Below are 13,207 nucleotides of genomic sequence, written 5' to 3'. Positions count from 1 at the left end.
TGTTGAAGAACTTACTCGTTCTGATTACAAGTTCACTAAGGTTGAAGTCGGGAAACAACCACGTCTGAGTTATTTTGAAGATGCTCAAGATGCATTAGCTAATGTATCAAAAAGAAATCATGAACTATGGGAGAAGAAAAATCAACTCAAACAGGAGGTTTCTCACCTGAACGAGGTCATTCAGCAACAATCTTCTCAGAGTGTAGTTGTTATGTCTCAGACATCCAAGGAAAGGAAGCTGATTGAAGTCACCAAGTCTTGGATAGGAGAAATCATCTTTGAAGGAGTTCGAGCCATTACAAAGACATCTGCAGTTCTTGGGCATGTCATAGAGATGAGTGAAATAAAGCAAAACTTGATCTCTTCCTTGACTCGAGAAGCAAATAATTTGAAAGAAATCCTCAATGATTGGGATGAAGTTGCAAAATTTGATCTAGATGCCTTGGTCTCATGTGACATTCTTCTGTCATGTGAAATGTTCTTTAGATTTCAAGGACTTATTGGCTACAAAGAGGAAACATTGAGGAAGCTGATTACAAAGTTGTAGGTAGCCCTTGGAGATTGTGACTTGGAACAAATGGGATGCCAGGTTCTTGATGAATCTGGTAATCTCATTGTAGTTGAAAGGGTAAGTTCGGAATATACAATCAGGATCAATGCCGATGTGGATTCTGAAGACTTTGGTTCGCACACAATGAACAAGTTTGTCTTGTATAAATCCTTGACAAAGCAGTTGTTAGATTCTTTGGCAACAAATCCCAAGGTTGTGTAATCAGCGTATGCAGATGTAGTGAGAATTGAAACCATATAAAAAACAATGGAGATTGTTGATCTTCCTACAGTGCGTGATGTCATCATCAAGTTCAAGGCACTGAGAAACAATCTTTAAGATTGTTGTTTTTTGTTTTTAGTTCTGTTTGTACGTCTAAGAGGATGCATTGCATAAAAGGATGTATTTACATGTAATGGGAGTTACATGTGCATAAAAGATGTAATGCGAGTTGCATGTAACCCTATAATTTCTCTTCTAGTTAGAGTAGGTCAAAGTTGGTTGAGTTGCTCCCACTTTTTCCTCCATCTTTTTTTCAACTCCTGTGCCTATATAAAAGAGTACCCCCTCATTGTAAAAATCATCTTTTATTGTATGCAAGAGAGTTATGGATAAATTGTGCCAGCAAAACTTTGTTTGTGTAGCACTATTTTGAGAGAAAAGTGAATACAAAGTAGCTACTTAGACTTAACTTTGATTGAGTGAGATTGTTACTTAGATGAATTAGAAGCTTTGTCTGTAATTCACATACATTATCTTTGATTCATGTTATCTTGCGTTCTTGGTAATTGAATATAAAAGAGTTAAGAATCAATTGGAGCCAGAGCAATTGTGGATATATATAGCTAGAAGCTTTGTTTGTAGCTTATATTTCTTTCTTAATTCGCAAAATAGTTAAGATATCTTTACTTTTGGAAGTCTTTGTGCCTCATTTGTAAAGTTTTTTCCATATAGAAGTACGACCGGACTTAGAGCCAAAATGGTAGACTTTCAGTTAGTCTTTTGAGTTAGTGTTAGTTTATTGGTATCACCGTTTCCAACTTTCGATATTAGTGTAGTTAGAGATTCACCCTGTCCATTACTCGCTCCACGAGTAAGTGGATTCTTTCTTGAAAGTTAAGAAGAAATAATATTGGTAACACTTTTTTTCCAGAATCTTTGGACTTCTTGCTTACCTTGAGTTGATTTAAGGAACAGTGAGAAGGGGGAGCCTTCCCTTTAAGGTAGGAGAAACTCTATCTCACACATTGTGGCTGGTTATCCTATTTTGCGACTGGATTTTTACCCAAAACTGTCGGTTGCAAAATATATATATATATATATATATATATATATATATATATATATATATATATATATATATATATATATATATATATTTTTTTTTTGTCACACCAATTATACACTTTTTTATTTACTCGTTTTCATAGTTCATACACACTCTTTTCTTCCATGCTCTGCTTTCTTGACATCATTACATATCTCTTCTTTTTGTAAATAATATATTCTCCATTTATATTCTACTAAATGAATAGTCATTTCTCTTTTTAAATGTAAATGACGCCTCTTCCTTAAATAATCAAACCACTTTATTTTGTTTATTTTCTTCTTAATTATCTTTTATGATTGATGAACTTTATTTTCATCAATAGAAATTTTAATTGCACTAATTCAGTTTAACTTGCATGACTTCATTTCAATTCTTTTGATTGGACCATGCACTTAGATTATTATTGGTTATTCACCGCTGGTTACTGATATATATTTACTCGTACAGATATTTTTGACTTCATCCTTCATAATAAATACTCTATATTAATTGCCTTTGTCTAATGGTTTGTGTTATTTCATAATCTTGGTTTTCACTGTATAATTTACTTTTCTTTATGTATTGGCTGCATAAGTCTTTGACATAGCTTTGTTCAAACTTTAGAATTTGACTCCAATATTTATCGTTGCTTTTGTTCTGTCACTCCACTTATGGGATTGCTGTACAATGTGGAACTTCTTCCTTGTATTATAAGGCTGCCTTAAAAGAAATGTATGTCAGTTCTATATGCTTATTGGGTCTTCACCAATTGCTATTGTATGCACCCATCATATTATTCAAACATGGTGTTAACTCTATTGCTGCGTATGCTTTAATAACCATCGCAACTTTTGTAATTTGTATACATCATTTGCCTGTAGATGTATATCGACTTTGGACTTGAACTGGGCTTTAGAAATTGTCACACTCATAACCATTCAAACACAATTTCCGTTTTGATATCATTCACTGCTGTATGTTTATATTATTTGTCTTTAGTTTTATAATCATCCCTGCTCATACTATGTTTTATCGGCTCCTTAACAAGTCCTCTAAGGACGATTGTGTGTGAAGCAAACCTTGTTTCAGCAACCTATTATCATGTCAATTCAAATTGTAAGTTAATAACACACTTGAAATATGTACATTGTAAACAACACAAAAACCATTTTACTCAATTATTTTAAGTATGATACACAAAGATAAATGAAACTAAATAAAGTTTAAAATTTACCTTCAATAATATTAAGTGGGAGAAAGTTCTGAAATTTTTTTGTGACATATGGTGATTTGTCGCAAACATTTGGATCTCCTCACCCTCATACACTATTTTCACCCATTCAATCTGGCTGCCAATTGCTTTAATCACCAAGTTCAAGGAGTGGACGGTGCATGGTGTCCAAAAGATATGATCATAACGTGCTTCTACCAAAGCACTTGCAGCCGTACAAACTTTAGCATTGTCCGTTATTACTTGGACAACATTGTCAACTCCCATGGACTCTAGGGATTCGATGAGAAGCCTGGCAAGAAAATTTGCATCTTTTACTTGCCCTTCACAATCAACCGCCCTAAAAAATATTGCCCCCTTGGGGGAGACAACAACCACTTTTATTAATGGACGGTTTTGCAATCTTTCCATCCATCAGAGACAATGCTCAACCCTGTTTGGATCCAATAATCTCTTATTTGTTTGAGGAGGGTGTCTACATTCTTTCTCTCATCATACAATATGGTGGTTCTCAACTTTTCATATCCAGGGCCTTGGTAACCAGGAGGTGCTTCATTTATTGCTTGCACCATCTCTCTCCAATATGTTGATCTCACTAGATTGAATGGAACACCATTTGTAAAGAGGCAACACCCAACCTTTATGTCAGTAATTTTGCTCTTCATTTTAAAATGCCTTATCTAATGGGACTCTCTTGCGGGATGGGGGTGTTTCTATTTCTTCTTCATCCATAGAAGGGGTAGGTAGGAAGGAATGTTGTATAGTGGCTATTTGAGAGGGTGGTCTTGGTGGTTTTTTCTTTGTTCTATCTTTTTCCCGTTTGACACTAACCTATTAGCCTCTTGTTGTTCTTTTAACATGCTTGCTATTTGAGAAGTCGACAACCCCTTCCTATCTCCACATGGGGGCCCCTCGCACATGCTAATCCCTTGACCTGCAGGGCCTATGAAATGATGTTTAACTTGGTATTATGAGCTTCTATATTGGGTTTGGCAAAAATTGCATTTCTATATATACTCTCCCCCTCCAACGTATTGCTCAATTCTTGGTGTATACTTCCACAACGGAGAACTTTTATCAATTTTAAATCTTTGGGATCCTTTCCACCCATTGAACTCTGACTACTCATTCTTGCAATCTATAAAAAAAAAAAAAAAAAAATATTTCAAAACTTATTCAAGAACTTGATAAAATTTTAGAACAACCAAAAGACCAAAAAAAGCATAGGGAAGGATCAAACGTGCATACTTGGAACACTCAACACTAGTTATTGGAAGAATTTGAGACACCACAAACAATCTCTACAACCTTCTCTTGCAAAACAGCCACACCAAAATGAGAGAGACAAATGAGATGTTAAATGAATGAAATGTTTCTTATTGGGCTTCTTTAGGGTTACAAACAAAATAATAATAAAAAAATGGTGTTTATATGTTTTTAAAGTCACTTTTTTGGCCCCACAGGCTGCGGCTTCGCCCGGATTCACTTAGGTCCGTGGTGGGTCCAAGCAGGGTCCCTATTGGGGACTGGATGTTCGCACTTGCACGAACCTGTGTGGCTTCGCAGTCCCCAACAGTGACCTTGCCCAGACTCAGAACCGAGCTCCCGGATTTGAACTCGACTTCTTAGCTATTGAATGTAGAATGCCCAATATTGACGGCCAATGAATGACATATATAAAACTTACCTTTACGCATTAGACATTAGAAAAATTGGAAAAAATAACTATTTGTGCAAATCATAAAAAATATACTTTTCAAAAGCCCACTTTATCAATAAGGCTTTTTGGGAATATAATGGAATAATATTTTCCTTGGAACAATAGCATTGAACTCAACACCAGATTACTCATTCACTAAATCGTTGCCAATAATGAAATTGCACATAATATTATCCTAGTCTAGAAATATAACTTTAATAATATAATAGTCAAATAGATTCAAAGTACTTTTGTAAATAACCCTTATTCTACAAGTTTGTTTCTGCTCAAGACTACACAAATTCACTCTTTGTTATGCTCTAACTAAGAAGCCTTCTTGAATCATCCAAGACAAACTACGGTAGATTAGTTTCATTGCCAACAATGTTGTCTTTGGGATTTCCATCTTGAGTTTGCAATTCCATAGAACAACGATAAAATATTTAATCATTTCATGCTCTTCATTAATCTCGAAGACACCATTATAGTATTATGTTTTCTATATCTTTAACTTTGGCATGGTAAGAATTAACAACTTCAATTAATCCATGTTTAAAGTCACTAATATCAATTATATAATATTATCTTCAATTTAGCTTTTAGGTAATAATAGTAATTAATTAATTTTACTTTCCCCTTTCGATATAATTTATCTTTGGGAATTAAATAATATTTAATTTCTCAATTCTACAAAAGTGATACAATAAGCCCTCTCACCCAAGATATCTTGCCCTTTAATATAATCTAGAAAATGTTGTTCATCTCCATTAATTTGTGTGCACATACTGGCAAGATCAAAGCACTTTTTGATCTTGTTGAGTCAACACTTGTTAAATTACAAGAGAACCTGAAAATGTGGATATTACACCATTTGAAACTTTTACAAGAGGGATAGCCTTTAGTTTGATCCCATCTCAGAGATCGTTGATTGAAGGAGGAATAATCAACCCCACCAACCCATATATTTCTTCAGTGCTAGTTTTTACGATTTGGATGGCTTCTTAGACCTTAGTGGAGAGGTTACCTAGAGTCCCACGACATGCATTTAGAGGATGATACCTCAAGTTGAGGTGAGAGACCTCACTATCTAAGAATTGCACAATTACAAGATTAGTAGGGATTTACTTTTTTATTCAAAACTAGCTGTCTAAGCAAGAACCACTTAGTTGCCAAGTAACAAAAAGTAAAGTTTTTATATCACATTCCTTTTAAAGTTACAAATTTCAAATTACAAACTTACAAATTCACAATTTTATAAAAATATGGTTTTCTTACGTTCTCTTAAATATTTTGTTTTGAAGATTTTTTTTGGATAGGTTGGGGTGCAAACACCCCAAACCTTCAAACATTAGCTTAGCTTTTAAAATCGTTTTCCAACCTTGCAGTGTATCCAATTATGAGCACAATTGGAGTTTGTTTAAGGCCATCCACACAAAGAAAAGGAACAAAATAACTAAAAAATGTCACAATGACCTTTCTTTTGTTCAGTACAACCTTTGACTTTGCACAAGAATCATCGAGGACAAATTAAAGGAGATCATTGATTTGGATAACTTTGTTCCTTATAGCGATTGGATAGGGTGGAATAAGTGGTTCTCATTTTTTACTATACGAAATTCCTGATTTTAAGAGGTATGCAACGGAGGATGTGAATGCAATAATAGGAGCTTTAGGATTGGATGACATTGATGTGGTAGAGAGTCACTTCCATCTACTTGTAAGATGGTGGTTGAGTTAGAGTCAAGTACAACATATTATGCCAAGTGAGGAGCCACAACAAACTCCAAGGATTATAACCTCAACTTTCCCCAATTGTGACTAGATTAAGGAAGAGGAAGATGTAAAATGTTGTTTCTCTTAACGTCATTTATGATCTATGATGATGGTTTTTCAAAGACAATGCTCATAAATTCACATTAGTCTTCATTCTTTAGCTATCTATTGTATCAGGATTGCACATGATGACTATTTCATACTGGATTTATGTTTAAATTTTATTAAATTAAATAGAGAAAACACCATTGTACTCATATATGGACTCGGTGGATAAAATTTCTCACCAAATTTTGTAAAAAGAAGTGTTTCTAAGAAATCTAAGCATTTTTTAAAGTTGCTGGGTCACAAATGCAAAGTTTTTTCCTATTTAAAGTCTGCCAGCTGTGGGTCTTACCTTTTAAAAAAGCTTATCAAGAGTTGCAAATGCCACAGATTCCTTGTGACCCTTGTGATTACAGCTTTGAAGCAAATCTTTTAAGGGATCCTTTTGTATACATTTTTCAAGTAGTATTATGAGCTATAGTTGGTTCTTAAGCCACCATTAGATCAACGGCCATATATATTTCCACTGATTTTTTTTGATTCCAGGTATCTCTTCTTGAAAATATATCTTTCCTTTCTAATTGAATGATGTGAAAGAGAGGAACAACTGAAGACATTCTTTTGAATCTGACCCATTCAGTCTTTCATATATGTGCAATCTTACCATCTAAGCAACAAAAAAATGATAACTTTTAATAATTAGCATTTGTTCTTTTATTTATCTGTCCTGTTATTACTGTTGTTATGTATTTAGTATTTACCTCCTGTCACAGGGGCATGGATTTCGGAAGGAGCTTGCAGAGATGTTAGCTGTTCTCAAGCCTCAATTTATTCGATTCCCAGGTATGTCTGGTTGTAGCTCAGGTGTATCTGACAATTTTCTTCAGGAGTGATATTTATATCTTTAAATATTTGTGTTCTCCGTAAATTCCAAAAATATATATCATTTTTCATCAAAACATTTTCCAGTCAAACTTGTTAGTAGAAACGACAAAGAACCTGGAGTTAATCGGTAGTAACAAATTGAAAATCAAATACGCAATCAAGAAATCAAAAGGTTTGGCATGAAAAATGTCTACTTTCAAGTTTAGTATTTATGTGCCAGTAGAGTGCAGTTAAAGTGTTAAGTCTGACCTAAATGATTCGAACTATGGTCTTGAAATACAGATGCACATTTAGAAAGGACTTAGTTATCTAGAATTGTAGGTAAAAATAGAAAACAATTGGCATAGCACACATTGTTTATAAGGCCTATTTTGCATATCATTGACAGAGGAATCCCTTTTTGCCTTCATTATATGGATTCAGGCTGTAGTGTGGCACATATGTTATTTGACAGAATATTTTGGTAAAATTTTATTGCAAAAATTCTTCATTTTTTACCTTTATCTATTTTTTCCTAAAATAATAGGTTTTAGTATAGAACTAACAATATACCATGTAATCAAATGAAACTTTAAACATTATCTTCTATGAAAGTGAAATCCAGATTGCTGACTCTTTTTGTTGGTTGGTTGTATTTCCAGGTGGTTGTTATGTGGAAGGGAATTGGCTTAGAAATGCATTTCATTGGAAAGAGTCAGTTGGACCATGGGAAGAGAGGCCTGGTCATTTTGGTGATAAATGGAACTATTGGACTGATGATGGCCTTGGGTACTACGAGTTCCTTCAAGTGTGTGCCTGCATCTCCCTTGCACTGCTTTATTTATTTGTTTGTTTAATAAGATTCGCATGCATTTTTCAGCTTTGTTGACTTCTGCATACATCTTTCCCATCATTTTGTTCTTTTTTTTATACTGTGGTTTGTAGCTTGCGGAGGATCTAAATGCACTTCCAATATGGGTCTTCAACAATGGTACCAATTTATAAACTCACACAGATATAGCAAGAGATAAGATAAGTAGAAAGCAATTTTAGAAGTAGAATATATGCAATTTTTGGATTCTTAAATTATGATTATCTTGTTCCATTGTGGATACTTTGCAGGTATTAGCCACACAGATGAGGTTTCAACTTCAATTATTGGGCCTTTTGTTCAGGTCAGTGTTTAGACTGAAACTAACCTGGTCATGGGTAAATGCTTACAAGAGATTGAGGCAAAAGAGGAAGGGAAAACTAATCATTGTAGCATAGCGAAAGCCTGGGAGCTTAGTTTTCTGATCTAGAGTGATTGCACTAAGGTTGATGCATGCTTATTATTTTATCTCATTTCAAAAATGTTAATACTGAGAGTAAAACTTACTATAAGTTGACTTGTATATTGATTTTCCAAAAATAAAATATTTGACAATAAGTATGAACATTTTACAAAAAGTCAACTACCAATGGTACCATATTTTGTGAAATGATTGTTTCTCGAGCTTTCAGTTTTTCATCTTCAAAGTGGTTATACATCTTGTATGATAAACTAGTTTAGTGTGGTACCACTTGGTCTGGTTAGAGATGCTGCTTTAGTTTACTTCATCCAATCCACCATTGCCACACAAGAGCCACTGACAATCTGACTTGAATCATCTGTCATCATGCTGACCTTGGGAGAATCTAATGCAATAAGTGGCTCTCTACAGTTCTAAACCAAAGTACTAATCCTTTCTAAGACTATTGCACCTAAATCTATGATGGATGTAGCCACATCCTTTTTACAAGTCGTGGAAATCAAATCATTGCCAACTGTCACTATAGGAAACTATACTCTAACTGCAGATAGTAAAGAGTATGCTCGACTCAACTCCACAGTAACCTCATCTTACCCTGAGTGTGGCTACTGAAGGGCCAATTGGGTGCTCTCTATGGTTTTCACAGTCACCCCTAACTCACAAGTGAGCTCATCTACCTTAGCTTCCTTTCATCTCAGTGCATCATAACAAATGCAACCCAATTCAAGAAGATAGTTTCTGTCAGCCAATAACTGTAGATAGTTTTATTTCATTATTTCAAGAGCTTCTCGAAGTGTATGAAACCCTGCAAGGGAAATGCTACTTCTACAATACTCATCCATCATAGGAGTACCCCAACCATAGGTAGCAACCATATGACAAGCAACATCAAAATGCTCAGTGGTTGTGGCAATCTGACTGTCATTCACCTTTAGTTGCCCAACCAATTGATGTCTCTAAATATCATGACTCCCATGTAATCCCTCTGACCCACAATCCACATATGATATGAAGTTTTACCAACATCGCTCACCTCGTGACAAGTAGCATCATGTGTGCTATCATCTCCCCACACGTCAGAAACTGAGGTAATGCTGCTAAGCACCTCAACAAATGAATCATTTGATAAAGTGGAAGTTGCTTCTACAATAGTCTTCTCACACAATCCTACTTCCCATGTAACTGCAAGTTAGGATCCTGGGATCCATTACTCATAAATGAATTTCCGGATTCATTTTCTATGGTCTGATATGAAAAATCAGACCCAGACCCACTGCAGCATGAGTCTTCATCATAAATTGCATCATTAGTACCCAAATCTTGAGTACCAACATCATTCACATGTGATCTCTCTTTTGTTTTGGGTTGATGCAAACACAACCATTTGCTGTTACGAAAATCAGAATTGTTATAGTTGGTGTCTTCCAAGCAATCTTCATATTTGACACTCCAGTCTTGCATTTTAACAGTCAAGGGAATACTAACAACATCCTTTGCACTTGTCCTGACATCAACATCACCATTATACTTGAGCAAGGGACTGTTGTCATAAATTTGAAACTTTTATTGTTATTTGAAGAAGTATTTGGCACTTATTTGCAAACAAAGGATCCATGATCTCCGGATGTTGTAGAATCCTTGTCAATTTTTATTATAATCTTGACAGGCATTATTATAATTCTGAAAGGCATGCATGAGCTTTGGCATGAGATCCTGTATAGATTTTGTTCTAGTCATGATTGTCACAAATCCTGTGTCCTGAATGTAAGAGGCTTCCCCCACAGAATGGCAAGAAACTACTTTGATACCACTATAAGAACCCCAATAGGTTCTAACCCTACTTTAATATTTCTTGTGTTTCTACCTCAATTTGCTTGACTATGGGGCTCAAGGAATATTATCAAACACTTGTCGTCCAAAGTCTTTACCTGCCGTTCTTATTTTTTAGTTTGTATTGTTTGGTTCTTGTACACTGCAACTGATGTTTTGAATGTCTCTAACAATAAAAGATTGACCAACAATGTGATAGGAATGCTATGCTAACTGATTTTTGAGCTTTAACATGCATATAAGTGCTGGGAAATAATAACTACAGCTACTTGTCAAATCATCTAACACTTGGCATGCAAACTCAACACTTCCAGCTAATAAGAATTTCTACAAACACTTGGCATGACTCAATATGAACTGAAATGAATAGCTACAGGAAAGGCATTTCAAGAAACAGTTTGCATACAACCAACTGCTGGCACTATTCACAGGAAATTATTATTCCTTATTTCCCAAAGAAACATTGAAAATGCCAAATTTATATTCATCAACAAATTATTCAATTTAAGCAATGAATGTGGAAATCTAAATGTGAACAACTATTTAGCTCTCCTCAAAATAAGTTGCAGCTCTCTGGAAATGAGGAATTACTTGGCGTCACTGCTTTTAACATGCAATGTAGGCACCCACATATCAATGCATGCCTTCTCTCTATTAAACACAGAACCACTAATAAAAAATGCTTCCTCTAGAATGACTGCTGCTTCTTAATGAATCACAGCTACTTGAAACCCCATACACAGGCCTTTATACATGCTGCAATCTGCAATTTATTTAATTTTTTGCCTTTGTAGATGTTGCTGAATGAAATGGGGTTGGTAGTTATTTATTTCTACAAACAATGATAACAATCTCGGCCTCTAGACGAAGCTAAAGCTTTGGCACAATTTGTTGGGTGTTTCACCAATTCACTAAACTGAAATAACTTGGAAGAATTCACAATTCTTCAAGCTCGAAATCTGAAATCCTTGTACAATTTCTTTCTGCACAAACAAAACCATATACCAAATCATGAATGAATCCACTTTACTTTGAAGGTATTTATAAATCCCAAATATAAACTGAGCCTAAAACTTCAAGCTTACACTATTATCATATGGGCTTTTGTTACAAGAATGAAATATAATACTTTATATTTCTCTCCATTGGTTGCTCAACAAAGTAATTTAAAGTCTAATTTAATGATCACTTATATCTCCCTGTAAATTGGCACTTTATATTATTCTTCAAATGCACTTTATACTCATTAAATAATTCCCTTTTTTATAATAAAGTCAAATAAAATTTAATTTGTGCATTTTTAATTAATTATTAATAAAGCATTTCTTTATTAATAATTGAAATTGCACAACTCCAAGATACTCATTGTTTTTTTGTTTCTGACTGAATCTGGGAGCTAACCATTGCATGTCCAATTGTCTTACTAAAAATAGTAAGGGCACCTCTCTAACATCCATTGACTTACCATAAATAGTAATCCTTTAAAACTAAGCCAACTAAAAAATGAGTTAAATCACTGAGCATACCATGAGCCTGAGTACCTTTACCAGATATAAAAACTCCTCAACAATGACTTACTTTAAATAACAAGTCTCTAAATTACTGCTCCAACCAACAATACTGAATCTCAACATTGCCCCCAAGCTATTCAGGCACCCTTACTTTCCCGAAAGAGACACTATAAATACTAAATAGTAAGTGTGCCAAGTTTCAATCTAATCAAAGAGAAAACCTAAACATCCTTGACCATTAGAGTGGAAATCACTCTCTAGCTCTGGCAATTGGATCCTTTGAATGACTCCATTTGCTTATGAGGGTCAGGAAATAGGCTAATTCTTTAAAAGTTGATGCTAACAAAAACGGGGACATTACAATTAGGGAGGAGGAAGATATAAAATGTAATGTGCAATTTATGAATTATGATGATGACATTCAAAGACAATCATCATAAACTTATATATTTTGCCCACCACTATTCCATAGGATTCCTCGTGATGATGTAATTTTGTACATAATTTTTTGTATTCATTTTGGGTGATAATTTTGCAACCGACAGTTTTGGGTAAAAATTCAGTCGCAAAATAGGATGACCAGCCATAGCATGTGAGACAGAGTCTCTCCTACCTTAAAGGGAAGGCTCCCCCTTCTCATTGTTCCTTGGATAAACTCAAAGTAAGCAAGAAATTGAGAGATTTATAAATTGGGTGTTACTATTATCCTTTCTTCTTAACTTTTAAGAAAGGATCCACTTATTTGTAAGGCGAATAATAGGCAAGGTGAATCTCTAATTACACTTCTATCACGAGCTGGAAATAGTGATACCGATAAATTTTAACTAACTCAAAGGCTAGCCAAAATGTACCAATTTGGCTCTAAGTCCTGTTGTACTTCTATGTGGTAAAATCTTTACAATTAGGGCACAAAGACTCCTAAAAGTAATAACAATTTAACTATTTTGCGAATTAAGATGAAAATACAAGCCATAGACAAAGCTTCTAGCTATGGATTTTCACAATTGTTCTTGGTCAAAGCTCGGGATTCAATTGTTTCTTAAATCTTTTCTATCAATCACAAGATACAATATCAATAACAAAAGACAGTACGAATCAAAGGT

General features: G+C 34.5%; 1 protein-coding gene across 1 annotated transcript in view; it reads left to right on the top strand.

The window, feature by feature from the left end:
- The window catches only part of LOC149542245 (alpha-L-arabinofuranosidase 1-like), a 146,758-nt gene that overhangs the window by 98,141 nt on the left and 35,410 nt on the right, over window positions 1–13,207 (top strand). Inside the window, exons 6-9 of the mRNA XM_089797247.1 lie at window positions 7,381–7,450; window positions 8,134–8,279; window positions 8,417–8,462; window positions 8,594–8,646. Coding sequence (XP_089653373.1) covers window positions 7,381–7,450; window positions 8,134–8,279; window positions 8,417–8,462; window positions 8,594–8,646 — 315 coding nt within the window. The remainder of the gene's footprint in view (window positions 1–7,380; window positions 7,451–8,133; window positions 8,280–8,416; window positions 8,463–8,593; window positions 8,647–13,207) is intronic.

This window comes from Cupressus sempervirens, chromosome 8 (genome assembly GCF_028749045.1).
Source record: "Cupressus sempervirens isolate cs-2001-9-10 chromosome 8, ASM2874904v1, whole genome shotgun sequence".
Taxonomy (NCBI): Eukaryota; Viridiplantae; Streptophyta; class Pinopsida; order Cupressales; family Cupressaceae; genus Cupressus; species Cupressus sempervirens.
The sequence above is the reverse complement of the archived record's forward strand: the minus strand, read 5'-3'. Positions and strand labels throughout refer to the sequence as shown.